This window comes from Brienomyrus brachyistius, unplaced genomic scaffold (genome assembly GCF_023856365.1).
Source record: "Brienomyrus brachyistius isolate T26 unplaced genomic scaffold, BBRACH_0.4 scaffold54, whole genome shotgun sequence".
Classification (NCBI taxonomy): domain Eukaryota; kingdom Metazoa; phylum Chordata; class Actinopteri; order Osteoglossiformes; family Mormyridae; genus Brienomyrus; species Brienomyrus brachyistius.
The window spans coordinates 2,243,594-2,260,716 of NW_026042329.1; the positions used below are offsets into that span (position 1 = coordinate 2,243,594).

At 41.4% G+C, this 17,123-nt stretch overlaps 1 protein-coding gene across 3 annotated transcripts in view; it reads right to left on the bottom strand.

Moving 5' to 3' along the window:
* LOC125724050 (tripartite motif-containing protein 16-like) overlaps positions 1-17,123 on the bottom strand; it is a 121,736-nt gene that overhangs the window by 27,784 nt on the left and 76,829 nt on the right. The window contains exon 6 of one of the 3 annotated variants that reach the window (XM_049000982.1): positions 16,855-17,021. The exons of 1 other annotated variant lie outside the window; for it this stretch is intronic. In XM_049000982.1, coding sequence (XP_048856939.1) covers positions 16,954-17,021 — 68 coding nt within the window. In that variant the 3' untranslated portion in view covers positions 16,855-16,953. Of the gene's footprint in view, positions 1-16,854; positions 17,022-17,123 lie in introns of those variants that run through there. One more of the 3 variants, XM_049000981.1, reaches the window with a different exon arrangement.

The following is a 17,123-nucleotide window of genomic DNA, read 5'->3' on the forward strand; positions in this document are numbered from 1 at the left end:
CATGCAGGGATGTGCAATTATAGACAGACTGTGTCAGGATTAGACAGAACAAGCTTTGACAAGTGCTGTCAATCCACAGATTTGTTTTTTACATTCTTCTATATATAATATTCATGAAAATAAAGGGTGTAGCACATATATGTCATTTCTTCCTTTTCTTTCTGTGTGTTTGTGCTGGGAGTGTATTTCTGTTAAGAAGGAGAGTCAGGTGACCAGGTTCAGAGTGATAATTTTTCTCATCCAAAATAATTCCATACTCTAGTAATGAAAATTTATTCTAGGAATTCATTGAACACTATTAAGTTAAAGTCTCATATTTAAGCCAAAAGTTAATGGACCAGCTTCAGCCATCCGCAGGAACAGAAAGATCATATATCAAAAAAGTATCCAACTAATACCAATAACCGCTTATCCAGTGCAGGGTTATGGGACATACACATCACAGGAAGCACAGGGCACAAGGCAGAGACGCCCTGGATGGGATGCCAGTCCATCACAGGGCAAACACTCACTCACATGCTGAGGACAATCAAGAGACACTAATTCACCAAAATGCATTATCTTGGACAGCAGAAGGAAACCTGAGGAAACCCACAGGAACACGGGGAGAACATGCAAGCTGAACATGCAGAACCAGGAGTGGGAACCACACCCACAAGTCTGGAGGCGTGAAGTGAGAGCAGCTGGTCTGAAGTCCTGAAGGGAGCTGGAGCGCCCTTTCTTTGGAACAGTGTGGAGCCGTCCTGCATTACTGCTTATCCTGTACAGGGGGGTGGGGAGCCTGGAGCCTGTCCCAGGTGGCACAGGGCGGGGGACACAATGGATAGGATACTAGTTTATAGCAGAGCACAAACTTACACACAGAGACTCACACTAAGGGCAGCTTAGAGATCCAATCGGCTGATCGCAGTTTCATGTTTTCCAAAGTAGGAGGAGAAAGCCCACATTGGAAGAACATGCAAACTTCACACATACAGCAGGAGGGACAGGAAACAAGCCCAGAGACAGAGGTTACACCCCGAGACCCCACACCCCCCCACAATCACACATACTGTTAGGATTTATTTAAAAGTTACATTTTAATGCTACAAAATTATGACTGACTATGAACTTCATATTCCAGAACTGTGTTGGAATTCATGCTGACTTTAAGAATGTTACTGTACAGGATTTACCTGTTTCTGTGCCCTGTACCTACAGTAAGGAGGTGTGATCTCTGTTCCTTCAAAGCAGACATACTCACTCACATATGATTACAGTTCTAGTACTTAGCAGATACTGTTGCTGAAAGTGGTGAACAAGTGAGGCAAACATGACACTGCAAACATGCCGCTGTCAAGGTGCTGCCTGGGCACTAGTTCAGCTAGGCTGGTATTTCTGGGCTCCACAGACAAATCACTGGCGGTTGGTGTCGTGGTCACCGGGATGAAAGACTCGTGCAGCAGGTATTTGTCAGACAACAAACAGGGACTTACTGGGATCAGGATGGGAGGCTATGGAACCGGCAACACATAAGGCACAACATCAGTGATCAAACTGGGGAACACAGGACCAGGAAGCACTTATATGGAGGACTAATGATGGAAGAGACTGGAGGCAGCTGGGAGTGTTTAACACGAGGGCTGGAACGAGACGTGAGACCAACAAGCAGCAAACATGGCCTGTTAGAGCCACGTCAGGGAGGAGGCGGGACATTTAATTACATTTTTATATAGTGCCTCACAGAGTCGTCCCAAGACACTTTACATAGATGTGTAGTGATACATTACAACATCATTAAAGACAGTAATACACAACGGGAAAAAGGAAAGAAAGATATTAAATAAAGAAAGCCAGATGACAACGGAGGAGGGGAACCAAAACCCCCAAGTAAGGAGAAAAAAAGACCTCTGTGGGTCCATGGACAACTGGCTGCCCAACCCCCCCAGGCAGACTAATTTTACTGAGAACAGAAAAGAGTGGAGCTGCTTGCTAAAGGCCGGGTGTGAGGTGTGATTAAAGTCTGTCAATAAGCCTGTTCTCCACGCTGGCCTGTGTAGGGTGACACTCAAGGCTGCACCCAGGATGACACAGTTAGCAGGTCCCATTCGCAGTGTCACCCCTCCATGGGACTGAACCAGGACTCCAGCTCAGATGGTGCCCCCCCCCCCTGGGCAGTACCTGGAAATGTGGGGAGGCAGACAGCATGGATGGTCAGAACACGCATTGACACATAATGTGCCAGGATGAACGACTCTGGGAGCAGGTGTTGTTAGATAATAAACTGGGATTTACTGGGATCAAGATGGGAGGCTAAGGAACGGGCAACATGGAGCGCACCACATCAATGGGGAACACAGGGCCAGGAAGCACTTATACAGGAATAACAAGGGAACAGACTGGAGGCAGCTGGGAGTGTTTAACATGAGGGACGGAACGAGACGTGAGACCAACGAGCAGCAGGCATGGCTTATTAGAGCCACGTCAGGGAGGTGGCAGGACATGACGGTTGGGGCTATGGTTAGGGTTAGGATTAGGATTAGGGTTAGGGTTAGGATTAGGTTTAGGGTAAAATGTTTGTGGCAGAGAGCGGTCAGTAGCACAAGGACACGATTACGCCACCTGGGTAATTTCACCACAGGAAAAATTACTCTAAATTAAGAGAACACAAGTTCATTTACCGAATGGAGCTGGAGACGTGTTTGTACTATTAACAGGTTGTTGAAAATATAAAGCAAAGAAACAAGACAAGCGCTTTAGCATCAACAACCTTAAAAAATAAACCAGCAACCAGCCTTTGGCCACCGGCTGACTAAACCCAAGCAAGAGACAGGTGTCCGGGGAAGTTGATCAAAAGGGGGAATAGATAGAGTCCCCTAAACTAACACACACACACACACACACACACGCACACACACACACACACACACACACGCACACACACACACACACACACACACACCTGTGCTCCACCACACTGATCCTCACACAAATATACTGCACACGGTGAAAGTGTGAACACCACCACCCCAGTCCAATCAAATCTTAGTCAGACAGATCAATCGAGGCAGCCACTGGTATACAAACAAACGGAAAACAAAAAGAAAACACCCCAATCTAACCAAGAATCTGAGTGTTGAAATCTATGAAGAGGGCAAACAATGAGTAGCAGAATACAGGCCGTCACTCTGTATCAGTCCCAAACAGAAAGAAAGGGCGGCCTAAAGTCTGTTAAGTCGCAAAACTAGGGAATGAAACAGCTCCAAATGCAGGAAAAGGTGCGGCGATCCTTGTCCAAGGTAGCAGTGTTGATGTGCTGCCACCTTCTGGGAAAACGATGAACTGATTTTCAGATTAAGAACATGTATGGTTTTCTGGTATCAGGTGAGAACCGTTCATGCTGCGAACCTTTGCTTATGGGTTAGGGTTAAGCTTGGGTCTAGAGCTCAGGGTACTTCCAGGCTTGGAGGCCAAGGATAAGGTCTCTCTTTCGCTTTGGATACAATGAGCTATCCTTATATTTTTAAAATTTTTTACATTTATTTAAATCAGTAAAACAAATTACTTCCAAAAAGGATAGAATCATGTCTACCCAATACCCCTTGGCACCATGTTAGTGTGAATGGAGTTTTCACTCCAGCCCTGAGGGATTCAGAGCAGACACAATAGATTGTGAACCCATGTGTGATTTACAGTGAAAGGTGACTGAACACAACGCACAGCCTCTGTTATGACTCCACTGTTCACCATGGTTCAGCACCATCTATATTTCTATTATTTTGCAAGGTATTTTACTTGTGGTTTTACACTTAACATGGTATCGACAGGCTTGCTCCAAAGAGATCTCATTGTATTTACACAGTGACAGTAACGCTGCCTTATCTTGCGAGAGGAAGTAGCATATGGGTGCGCTGCTAACGTTAGCATTAGCAAGCCTAGCTGCCTAGCAGTGTTCGTAGTAACTCGTCAGTGTAATTCCACTACTTTTGTTTGCGCCATGTATTTCAACATCGACGCGATGTTAATGTGATCACTATGCAACCTTTAGCCCACTGTTATTTTCCTTGATTATGTTATTATACAAAGGGGGCGGCATGGTGGTGCAGTGGTTAGCACTGTCGCCTCACACCTCTGGGACCCAGGTTCGAGTCTCTGCCTGGGTCACATGTGTGTGGAGTCTGCATGTTCTCCCCATGTCGTCGTGGGGTTTCCTCCGGGTACTCCGGTTTCCCCCCACAGTTCAAAAACATGCTGAGGCTAATTGGAGTTGCTAAATTGCCCGTAGGTGTGCATGTGTGAGTGAATGGTGTGTGAGTGTGCCCTGCGATGGGCTGGCCCCCCATCCTGGGTTGTTCCCTGCCTCGTGCCCATTGCTTCCGGGATAGGCTCCGGACCCCCCGCGACCCAGTAGGATAAGCGGTTTGGAAAATGGATGGATGGATGGATGTTATTATACAGAGCAGGTCAGGCCGGGGGAGCAGACGCTGATGCAGCGCATTGCCGCACCAACCACACGTCCAAACTGCTGGCGATCCCGGCCGGCGACCCCCCAGGCAGACACACGGTCCATTCCCACCTTTATTATAATTACTTTTATATGTAGTAATTGGTAACTAGTAATTTTCAGTAACTTGCACAAGGCTGCTGACTAGTAACGTTACCTGTTGGCTGAATCCAAAATAGCTGTAGTGCTACGATGCTGGATTGTTACAGGGACTGTGGTAAATGCAAATGCAGATCCCTCTATTCTGATTGGGTTAAAAATCAAATGTTTTTACTCTGATTTCATCCATTTGGTGATGTGCTCTTTATAATATGCCATGTTTTCCTGAAAGCAGATTTTCTAAAAAGAATGGCAAAATAGAGCAGCGCATTACAGAATTGTAATGCCTGTATTTTGAAACGTAGCGTGTTGCCAGTATCTCCCATACACAGCTCTATGGTCCATACAGAGGAGATGAGGAACATGCAGGATGCTAAGTCATGAAATTACCTTTTGTTAGGTGGCTACGTTTAAATGCCTTAACGCAATTAAGATGTTTTCATGTAAACAGATCAATCAGGGAGCTCATTTATAAAGGCTTCGTGTGACTGAAAAAGACGAGAAGCATTCATACATACACTTATAGGAAGATTTTGGGATTTACAAAGAAAAACGTTTTGTGAAAAAGACATAAATCTTGTGAACGAGGTTGAGAGATGCTGTTTCGACAGAATCCTGTAGAGGGCACTGTGTATGCTAAATCGAAGGCTCCAGGAATGTATGTACAGCTGGCACAGTGTTGCCAACCTAGCGACTTTGTCGCTAGATTTAGCGACTTTTCAGACCCCTTGACGACTTTTTTTCAAAAAAGCGCCTAGCGACAAATCTAGCGACTTTTGGACAAACCATAGCAAATTTCCAAATGTCGCCAGTACTGTCCTGTAAGCGTGAGGTCTTGCTTTCCCGGGACAGTTACTCGTCTCCCTGTGTCTGCTCTGATCAGCGAGCGCTAGCTCCGGCTTAAAAATGATTAAGCTGTAGCACATACATTTATTTCAAATACAGGTTTCACAAATATCCCTGTAATGAAAATGTTGAAATTACTCAGGCTTAATGTGATATTTCCTTTGTAACACATTTGTTCTCCAAACTTCTACATTTGGCCACAAGATCTTCTTCTTCCTGCCAGGATCTTTCCTTTCCTTTGATCCTCGGTTGTTGGAATCTGCTCTGCTGCTTGGAAGTTCCCCGGGGAGTTAGTGTTGGGGGGTTCTGGTGGAATGTGACCATCGGCAGCCATGGGCTGGATAGCGCTGTGGTGCTCAGCCTGGCTCTGTGCCCTTCTTCTTTCATCTACCCGGGCAGTGCCAGGTTGCCTGTGGTCGTCCCCGAGACACTTTGTCTTCCCTTGGTATCCTCTCAAGCCTCTGAGATAAGCACAATTTAAGCTCTTCACTCAGGAAGATCTTTAAAAGTTCAAACATGAATAGGCCCTAAAAATGGAGCCTGTAAGTCTTTTGGCCTTTTGTTTTCTTTACTGCAACCCTCTTGTAAGACACGTTGTCAATGTTATCTTTCATCCTCTGCAAGTATTGGAATGTATTATACACTGTACAGTTAAAAAAATATCTGGCAATGCACCGAGACTGAACATGCATAAAGATAGCAGCGTGAGACAATTGCACAGGTTTACCTGAGCTATGCACTGGGCCGGGTTGTACAAAAGGCAGAGATTGTTTAAATAGTTCTGAGGAACGATGATGTAGGATTAAGGGAAATACAGACAGCTGTAACTGACAACACCGCAATGTACAGCAAACAGTCAGCATTTGTTTTATCATTTTAAATAAAAGACGTTATATATACAAAATATTAATTCTGTCCAAGGTTAGAGGTGTGCGTATGGACGAATATAGGCCACAACATGTGTGCCCCCACATATAATAGGTCTATAAAGACCCCCGTCTAAATGTGCCACATGCGGCATCATTGCGGCATACAGTATTTACCTTTGTTTGAGGACGGTGTGTGTGGCCAAATATGAAGAGAGGGAGTATTTAGAGATCACAGTGATTATTTTCCCAGTGATGATTTGGCCCTGGAACATACCAACAGGAACCGACAGATCAGGGATCCCAGCCCATTCTCAGTTCCATTAATCCTTAGGCTGTGGCTGGTTTTAACTGACTATCAACACAGTGTTTTAAGTTTCTCTACACTGTAAAAAGTAATAAGTTGACTTTACTTAGAAAAGCCATGGAAACTGATTGCCTCAAAATTCTCAAGCAAATTAGGTCATACTTTTTGACTCGATACTACTTACCTCATCTTTGTAGAGCTAACTTGTGTATTTGTAGATGTTACCATAAAACTTCAGTACTGGTAACTAAATTTCAAAAGTTAAGCTAACTTACAGTTTTAAGTTGAGCTTTATAAGCAGAACTTATATTTGAACATACCTGCTTGTTCATTTTACTAGAAGAATTTGTGGAAACTGATTGCCTTAAATTTCTCAAGCAAGGTGTACTCAAAGTTCTAAGTACACATCTAAGAATGTACTGCTGATCTAAGAATACAAAGACACAGATTTAGCACGACACTAGAACGTTTATTTGCTCTATAGACATTACTTAACTGTTGCCTGTCAACATGGGCTGCCAAGAACAATTTAGACAACAAAAAAAAACACATACTGCACTTAAAATAAAGGACAATAAAATTCTTCTCTCTTTTTTAACATCTTTACAAAGTGGTCAAAAGCAGAGCTTGCAAACACTGAACAGTCTGTAAATTTAGTAAAGCTTTCCTAATATAGTTCCCTTCAAAATTGTCTTCTAATAAAAGTCTTTTAAAACTAACTTTAACATTAAGTAAACTTTTTTTCCTTTTCAACAACTGTAAAACACTATCAGTGCAGTACTGAACATTCACATCATGGCAATGACATATTACTTAGTCATATAGACATATTACTTTCTGATTTTCTAGTGAATGGATTTTAGGTTTGAGTGACTTATGGCCAAGAGACAAAATCACTCTCTGTATGAAATCAAATGTGCTCTTCATAGCTACAGGATATTCTAAGTTTAGAGCATAAATCAGTCCAAAGAGCAGACACATTGCTTGTGGAAGATTTTCCACGTTATCCACAACGACGGTACCTTCCAAAATGATAGCTGCTGTTGCGGTATCAAGACGCAGGGAGTAGGGTAGTGTTGCGGTTGCAGAGTGCTTGGGAATCACCGTCAGAATTCCAATTGTAATGTCAGACAGGTCTTCATTGTCGTCACAGTCCTAAAAACAGGGCAAATAGCAATAGTGAGGTCAAAGTAAGCCACAAAACATCTTTAAGAGCAGATATGCACATTAAAATGTGAAACTAAATTAATAACACCATAATATGTTTAAATATACAGGCCTTTCCAATCAGGACACATCAGTGGATGCAGGAAAGAATACAGACATTCAAACCACTGAATGAAAAGACATTCAAAATAAATCAAACTGAAGGCCAGCTATATAAATTAATTAATAATTATTCTACAACCAATAATTTGCTATTCAAAAAATTATCAAAATACATCATTATGGAGAAGAATTGATTGATTTTTTTTAAATCACCTATAAATGTCAAATATAAATATCCATTTTTTCCTTCTTTCAATCTAATCTCCTTTCTGTATTTTATATTTATTTTACTGTATTTTCTTACCTTTTTCTTACCTTATCTCTTGTGTCTGTCCTTTATTCTTCCTACCTGCCTAAATTTCCAACCTCCTGTCTATTGTCCTTCTTACTATTGTTTTTCATTTCCTTTCTTTATGTAATATAAAATGTGCCTTCTTACTGTCTTTTTTCTTAATTTATCTTAACTTTCTTTGCTCTACCCCTGGGGTAGACAAATTCGGTCCCAGGTTCTTTTTTTTCGGTCCTTGCCTACCCCTTTGTTTGTTTCAGTTTCCTGACTGTTCAGATCTCAAAACTGTTTAAAGAGCAATTTGAATGTTAAATAAGAATCACATCACAGACAAAACTACTTACAAAACAGGTCTTGTAAAAATCTGTGGGGTCCTCCCCGAGAAGGAATGGTAGTCCATGAAGAACGGAGGTTCGTCTCGCGTTGATGTTGGATTTCTGGAAAGTCATGATAAAAATTACTACTTAATAGAGCTCATGACACTAACACAAAACAGAGCAAAGAACAACAGCAAAAGAAACAGTTGTTTTAATATAAAAAAAATTGTGATGTGTCTGAGGAGCTTACATCATTTTCAATCTGGTGCAGAATCATCTTAAGTTTGGCGCCAATCTCTCCACCTTTAGTCCTGAAGATATCGATGAAACGTTGAGTGAACTTGTCCAGTTCTTGAAAGAATGTTCATGAAGGCCGCACGGGTTTTTACACATCATTAATGATAAACCATGAACTTACAACCGATCAAAATAGCTTACAAGCTGTGAATAAAACGAGTGTTCAGTAAAAATCGATTTTTGCAATGTAGCTAGTAAGCAATTGGTCGCATTCCACATAAAACTACTTCAATGTGCCTTTTTATGTATTTTCCTCTTTCCTCACAACTAGCAAATGAAAATTATATTTAAGTTTTTAATGAGTAATACAATGACACTGGGGTTTATAAACAGCTCATCACGAGCATACTTACTTCTTGTGCCACCACATCCCGAAAACGTGCTGTTCAGCCTATTCTTCTTCGTCAAAGTCGTCTCCAAACACCTGTGTTCCGTCGTATTGAGCATGCGCGAGACGAAAGTGCGTTTATTAGAAGATTTAGAAGAGTTGTTTCGCGCTATCATGATATTTAACCGTAGGCCAGTAAGTATATCAAGCTCCGTTCATACAAATATGTTAGATTGAGAAGCAGCAGCAGCTGATTGTCTTGGCAATAAGCTTAAATCTTACTGCTTTCCCAGTTATTTTATAGCGCAAATGGGGAAAAGACCCAGAACCTATGAACAAGTGACTCCGAAATGGAGATGGAAGAAGAACCCGACATGCCTCCACGGAAGATGCGCCGTGGTACCAGGAAGCCCTGTCCGAGCCAGACGGCAAAAGACGGCACTGTGTGGGTAGAGGAGGACATTGGAAGTCGAACGCCCAGTGCATCAGCTAGACCCACAGAGTTTGCTAAGGTTTGTCATTCCCATATTACATATGATACTTATATATACCCATTATTTATATAAACCCATTTAGAGTGAGGTTCATGTAAATTTACCATTCCCTATTTGTTTATCTTCCGACAGCGTAAAATTACAAGTGTGCTCCAAAGCTTCCTCTGCCTGCTAGACGTGGGAATGCTGCAGACCATCACAGAGTGTACAGTCCATCAAGCCCGCAGAACAGAGCCGGACTGGAAGCTGGCAATTAATGAACTGATGGCATTCACTTCTATTCTGTTTGTGAGACCGATCATGTCTCCCATTGGTGCCATTACAGATTGCTGGTCGGAAAACTTTCTGGTGCCAGTAATCAAAGAGACAATGTCGCGAGATAGATTCCTTTCAATTATGCAACACCTTCGATTTGATGACAAGGACACACGGGCAGAACGGTTGAAAACAGACAGATTTGCTGTGATCTCTGACATCTGGACACGCTTCACTAAGAACTGTGCAGAGTGTTTCACTCCAGGAGAACACATGACCATAGACGAGCAAGGTTCGTTGTCCATTCACGCAGCATCCAACCCGGACATATTTAGGATCAAGTTCTGGATGGCGACGGATTTGGAGACCAAATACGTCTGCAACGTGTCCCCTTACTTTGGAACAGACCCCAGTCGTCAGAAGGGGGAGAGGCTGGCAGAGAACGTGCTCATGAGCCTGTTGGAGCCATTTCTGGATGATGGGAGAAATGTCACAACGGACAGTTTCTTTACCTCACTGTCACTGTCAGACAGACTGCTTCAGCGCAACACGACTCTACTGGGCACAGTGAATATAGTTCGCCGTGAATTTCCTCCATCGCTGCGCATGTATTCAGTACGAGCAGTATGTACGTTCTGTACAAGGCGTGTACAGGGTGGAAAGGCAAAAGAAGATTGTTCCTGAGTCTTCTAGCCAAGGAACTCTGTTGCCGATTCATGCAGCAAAAGGCAATGGAGACAGCAGGGTTTGCTGTTGCTGTGTCTGGAACTGTACAGACAACTCAGTGCCAGGTACAAGAGAGCTGCAACAGAAACCGCAGCTGGTTTGCCTGCGTAAAGTGTCACAAAATCACCGGCGCCAAATGCAGGGACGATAGTCACTGGGTCTGCAAACGCTGTGTGGGAGACAAGAGGCAGAAAGATGATGAAGAGATGAACCTGGAACTGAGGGACTGAATTTTTTTTTTTTTTACTTTTTTTTTTCACAATTTTTTACATGAACAGCCAGAGGAGAGAACATTTAAAGCTGGAGAGATCACAGAAAAACAAAACTCACTTTTGGTTTTATAATTCAGTGATGGCCAATCAAAATGAAATGACATTATTTCATTCTGTACGTGTACGAGCATGTTATCAACCATGGACCATGACTACACTCAGCTTATGACATTTGTGTGCAAAACTACTTTCGAGACTGATGTGTTAGTATATTTTCATTCTATTCATTTCATTCTATTAGCAACTTTTCATTCTATTTTCACTCTTTATTTATAAATAAAACATGTTTCCATATATTTTGTGACTGTGTGTCTTACATATTTGCAGGTTAGTCAGTGTGTGGGATATTTTGTATAGATATGGCAGGCTTTTGTGAAGGTTTCCATGTCACACACATCGGTCTGGGCTGCCATGGATTTGAGTTAGGAGTCTGAGTAAATAAATGCAAATGTGCCAGGGTTCACAGGTAGTTAGTGCGTTTGCACAACAAAAGCAGGAGGACAATGGAGCTGAATGCCTGCGCAAATCTGCGTAGGCTAAGTAGTTCTAGTAAATTTACGCAGATTTGCGCAGGGTTAGTAGTTCTACCATCAGAGATTGAAGCTGCTTTTGTAAAGAGATGGACAGTATTTCAATTCCATATATTTCAGCACCAGGACAACAGCCCCCCCACATTAGGGGCCCCACCAGAGGACACCGGACAGGGAGCTACCAGCCCAGCCCACCAGAAATTACAAAGCTCAGTAGTTCTAGTATTATTTGCAGCGTGTTTGCGTGCAAACAAGAGCGCAGACAGCATTAGGAGCCGGACAATGTTACAAATTGCACTGTAATGTTGGCCCAAACATCCACACTAAAGAACCTTAAAACACTGTGTTGATAGTCGGTTAAAACCAGCCACAGCCTAAGGTTTAATGGAACTGAGAATGGGCTGGGATCCCTGAGTTGTCGGTTCCTGTTGGTATGTTCCAGGGCCAAATCATCACTGGGAAAATAATCACTGTGATCTCTAAATACTCCCTCTCTTCATATTTGGCCACACACACCGTCCTCAAACAAAGGTAAATACTGTATGCCGCAATGATGCCACATGTGGCACATTTAGACAGGGGTCTTTATATACCTATTATACGTAGGGGCACACATGTTGTGGCCTATATTGACTCGTCCATACGCACACCTCTAACCTTGGACAGAATTAATATTTTGTATATATAATGTCATTCATTTAAAATGATAAAACAAATGCTGACTGTTTGCTGTACATTGTAGTGTTTTCAGTTTCAGCTGTCTGTGTTTCCCTTAATCCTACGTCAATGTTACTCAGAACTATTTGAACAATCTCTGCCTCTTGTAAACCTGTGCAATCGTCTCACGCTGCCATCTTTGTGCATTTTCAGTTTTTTTTATTATTTTTTTAACTGCACGGTGTTTAATACATTCTAATACTTGCAGAGGATGACATTAAACATTGACAACGTGTCTTAAAAGAGGGCTACAGTAAAGAAAACAAAAGTTTCAAGGCAGCATGAAGGTAACGCACAATCAGGGATGTGCAATTTATGAGGTATGTATTCAAAAAAAGTAATTTAACTGGAAAATTGTATTTTATAATTCATATTTGACTTGTTCATAAAATTTTTTCAAATTATTATTTTTTAAGACTTTGTTCAGTATTTTTGTACTTTGAAAATACAAGAAATACTATATTAATGATAACGTCATATGTGCAAATTATTCATACACAAGGAGGAAGCTTCATTATTCATACATTTTAATGAATGGTCATTAGAGACAGTAGCTAGTTGATCACTTGTGTTGAGCCAAAAGACCTGCATTTTTAGAACCTATTCATGTTTAAACTTTTAAAGATCTTCCTGAGTGAAGAGCTTAAATTGTGCTTATCTCAGAGGCTTGAGAGGATACCAAGGGAAGACAAAGTGTCTCGGGGACGACCACAGGCAACCTGGCACTGCCCGGGTAGATGAAAGAAGAAGGGCACAGAGCCAGGCTGAGCACCACAGCGCTATCCAGCCCATGGCTGCCGATGGTCACATTCCACCAGAACCCCCCAACACTAACTCCCCGGGGAACTTCCAAGCAGCAGAGCAGATTCCAACAACCGAGGATCAAAGGAAAGGAAAGATCCTGGCAGGAAGAAGAAGATCTTGTGGCCAAAGGTTAAAAATGTAGAAGTTTGGAGAACAAATGTGTAACTCAAATTTCAAATAAAAATATGTGCTACAGCTTAATCATTTGTTATGATTATAAATGCCGAAAACATTCCTGGAGCCTTCGATTTAGCATACACAGTGCCCTCTACAGGATCGAAACAGCATCTCTTTCAACCTCATTCACAAAAGTCTTTTTCACAAAACGTTTTTCTTTGTAAATCCCAAAATCTTCCTATAAATGTATGTATGAATGCTTCTCGTCTTTTTAAGTCACACGAAGCCTTTATAAATGAGCTCCCTGATTAATCTGTTTACATGAAAACATCTTAATTGCGTTAAGGCATGTAAACGTGGCCACCTAACAAAAGGTAACTTCGTGACTTAGCAGACTGCATGTTCCTCATCTCCTCTGTATGGACCATAGAGCTGTGTATCGGAGAGTCTGACAACACGATACAGGCATTACAATTCAGTGCGCTGCTCTATTTTGCCATTCTTTTTAGAAAATTTGCTTTTAGGAAAACATGGCATATTATAAAGAGCACATCACCAAATGGATGAAATCTGAGGTAAAACATTTGATTTTTAACCCAATCAGAATAGAGGGATCTGCATTTGCTTTTACCACAGTCCCTGTAACAATCCAGCATCGTAGCACTACAGCTATTTCGGATTCAGCCAACAGGTAACGTTACTAGTCAGCAACCTTGTGCAAGTTACTGAAAATTACTAGTTACCAATTACTGCATATAAAAGTAATTATAATAAAGGTGGGAATGGACCGTGTGTCTGCCTGGGGGGTCGCCGGCCGGGATCGCCAGCAGTTTGGACTTGTGGTTGGTGCGGCAATGCGCTGCATCAGCGTCTGCTCCCCCGGCCTGACCTGCCCAGTATAAAAACATAATCAAGGTAAATAACAGTGGGCTAAAGGTAGTGATCACATTAACAGCGTCGCTGTTCTAATACATGGCGCAGACATCGGGGGAATATGGAATCAAATGTTCGGTAGCGATGTTTCTGCAACACAGAGATGGTTGCCGATGGATTTTCAAGCATCGCGGAGACATAGTACCAATGCATGTGTGCTCTCTGGGGAGTTATATTATTTTAGTGTTTTTTTATGAATTAAGGGGCAATTTAAGATTGTTTCAAGGTTTGTAATAACATAACATTGCCCTTTAATTATGATTAATTAAGGGGCAGTTTAAGAGTATTGTAAGGTTCCTTTACTACTTAAAATTACTTAAATCTCCCCTTAATTCTAATAAAGGGATAGTTTAATATTATTATAAGGGTCTGTAAACCTTAAAAATTCATTATTTCACCCATCAATGTTTATTAATTAAGGTGGTTATTTAAGACTGTTTTAAGTTTTTAAGCACTTAAAATATCCTTATATCACCACTTCATTTTAATTGTGCGCTGAAATGTTTATGTAAAAAATAAAGCATAATAAATCACAAACCAATATGACAAATGTATTGTTTTATTATCATGCATGAATGAATTACAATGAGAAAAGCTTCCTTCCTTTTACCTGCCGCTTGCCCCCTTGGGCTTGGAAAGCCTTCGCTGGGCTATAAGTTCCGTCTTCATAGCCTCTTCCTCCTTTAAATTTGTTGCTTCCTTCTTCCACTGCTTTTCCCTCCTCATCTGTCTTCTCTCCTCTCTCTCTCTTTTCCTCTCCCTTCTTCTTTCCTATTTCCTCTTCTGCTCCTTGCTCCTGCTGCTTACTTGGCCCATCTATGTATTTTTACCTCCATCTCCTGCCTATAACGGTAAAGAAGGAAAAATATTAGGAGGACAGAGGTTGTTCAAACATGCAATTACTACAACTTGTACATCAAAATGTATTAACATTTGGATCAGTCAGTAAGATGTATGAGATAAAAATGAGAAAAAACGAAACAGCTGGTGAAAGTTTATATAGACTTTTGCTTGTTCTTACAGAGTTTCTGTAGGTGTCAGAAAGTCCATATTATGTTCTATACATAAGGTATTCACTAAAAATGGAATCATGGCCATGTCAAAATGTGCTCCCCGAAACTAGCTGATGTTTCTTTACATTAACTTGTGTGGACTCACAGTGGTATAGAGGTATAAGCAAGGTGTGTGTTGGTAACTCTCAGTTTTACTCCCACAGGTCCTTTTGAAATACAGTGTATATTTTTAATAATCATGATGCTCTCATACAACAGGCACCGTGGACAGGTTAATGTGTCCTGCAGTAATTTAACATGTCTGGCTTTTAAATAGCACAGACTTTACTTCCCCTTCTGTAGAATTGATGAATCTGCGAATCTGTATATGAAGCTGAAGAATCAACACAAAACATTTGCAATTGTCACTAATTAACCCAGAAGCAAATTCCCCCTTAACACCGTATATGTTACACTGGTATATTTGTGACTCCATTCTGAGAGCACAGTGATACCCACAAGCATCATAAATGCATCACAAACCAGCCAATCACAGGCTGGAGAACTTAGCCAAATGGTCCTGTGTGTATATTAAATGTTTAGTGCACATGACAATAAAATGTAATGCTTTCTAAAGCCATTTAAGGCCTTATTTGTCAATTAAACCATTTTTAATGCTATGTAAGAGCATAATTTTCACTAAATTGGTTTAATTACTCCTAATTCCTATAATGTCCCACGGAAACCCAGTCTTAGAGCTGTCCAGAAAAAAAAAATTAATGATATTTCAAGGAAATTACTTACTTTGTAAAGGTGCTTAAATGGAGGTGTGATGTCCTGGAGGCAAACCTCAAGTGCTCCTGTTCTTTCTACAAGAAACCACAAACATTTCAGGTATGTAGCAATTTGAAACATTGTTCAAAATTAAGTTCAATTCACTCCTCACAAGCAATAGCCTCCATTATTTCCAGTCCACATTTATCATTTTGGAATTTGGTTAAATTACTGATATTTGAAACTATATATCAAACATTTCGCCCACTGACAGGTGAAGTGAATAATATTGATTACCTGGCAACAGTGGCGCCTAGTAGTGGGTGGGACCTATTAGGCAGCAAATAAACAATGTGTAGTATATACTGGGATGCAGAAAAATGGGCAAGTCTAAAGATTTGAGTGACAAGGGCGTAGTTGTGATGGCTAGATGACTCATATCATCTCCAAAACTGAAGGAAAATATGTGAACGGGTAACGGAGGCTCATTACATGCCAGATAGTACAGCAAACCTTCAGAGGTCTAGCGGAATCCACGCCCTGACGAGTCAAGGCTATTTTGGCACAAAAGTGAGCCTGGGCCCCACCATGAACCTGCTGACCACTGCAGGACCATCTCACAAGAGCTGGGGGTTTGGAGACGCTATGATCCAGCTCTCTAGCCATCACCAAATGGCCCATGTCAAAGTCACTCCCATCCTTACACTTGCACATTGTTTCTGCTTCCAACACATCAGCTTCAAGGACAAAGCGTTCACCTCCTGCCTAATATAACCCCCCCACAGCCAGATTGCACTGTAACCAAATGATCAATGTTATTCACTTCACCTATTATGATGTTATGGCTGATCAGTGTATAACCTCTGTATCTCAGTTAAGTTTCAGACTGTTTTGCAGATTAATATACAGTACTGTGTTTATAATAAATTTAAAAATTTCCCAATATACAGTACATTGTCAGTTTCACTGGCCAACACACGGATCATTGAAACATCATCAGTTTCCTGCTCTTTGCCGATGAGGCTGCAGGGCAACTTTGCTGTGACCTTGAAATTACATGAAATATTCTGTTAAAACACTTTATTTGACATTTTACCCTGTGAATTGAAATTTTAAGCGCTCATTGTGCTTTATGTATGTGGTATACAAGTAAAATACAGAAATTAAACTATTTAATTAGAAACATTGATTCTAAACAAATTTATGAGGCTCAAACTTTGCTTATGACAGGGTTCCAGTCAATTTCCGCTCCCTTGCAGGCAGTGGTCCACAAGTTTGATGCACCCAGGGATGATCTTACAACAGCCTGGTGGAGACATGTAGAAAAAAGAAAGATATCAGTTTTGCACCAAAAATGTTAGAATACCGAGGAGTGCAGGTGGAAATAGAATCAGCAGTTTACTTGCCT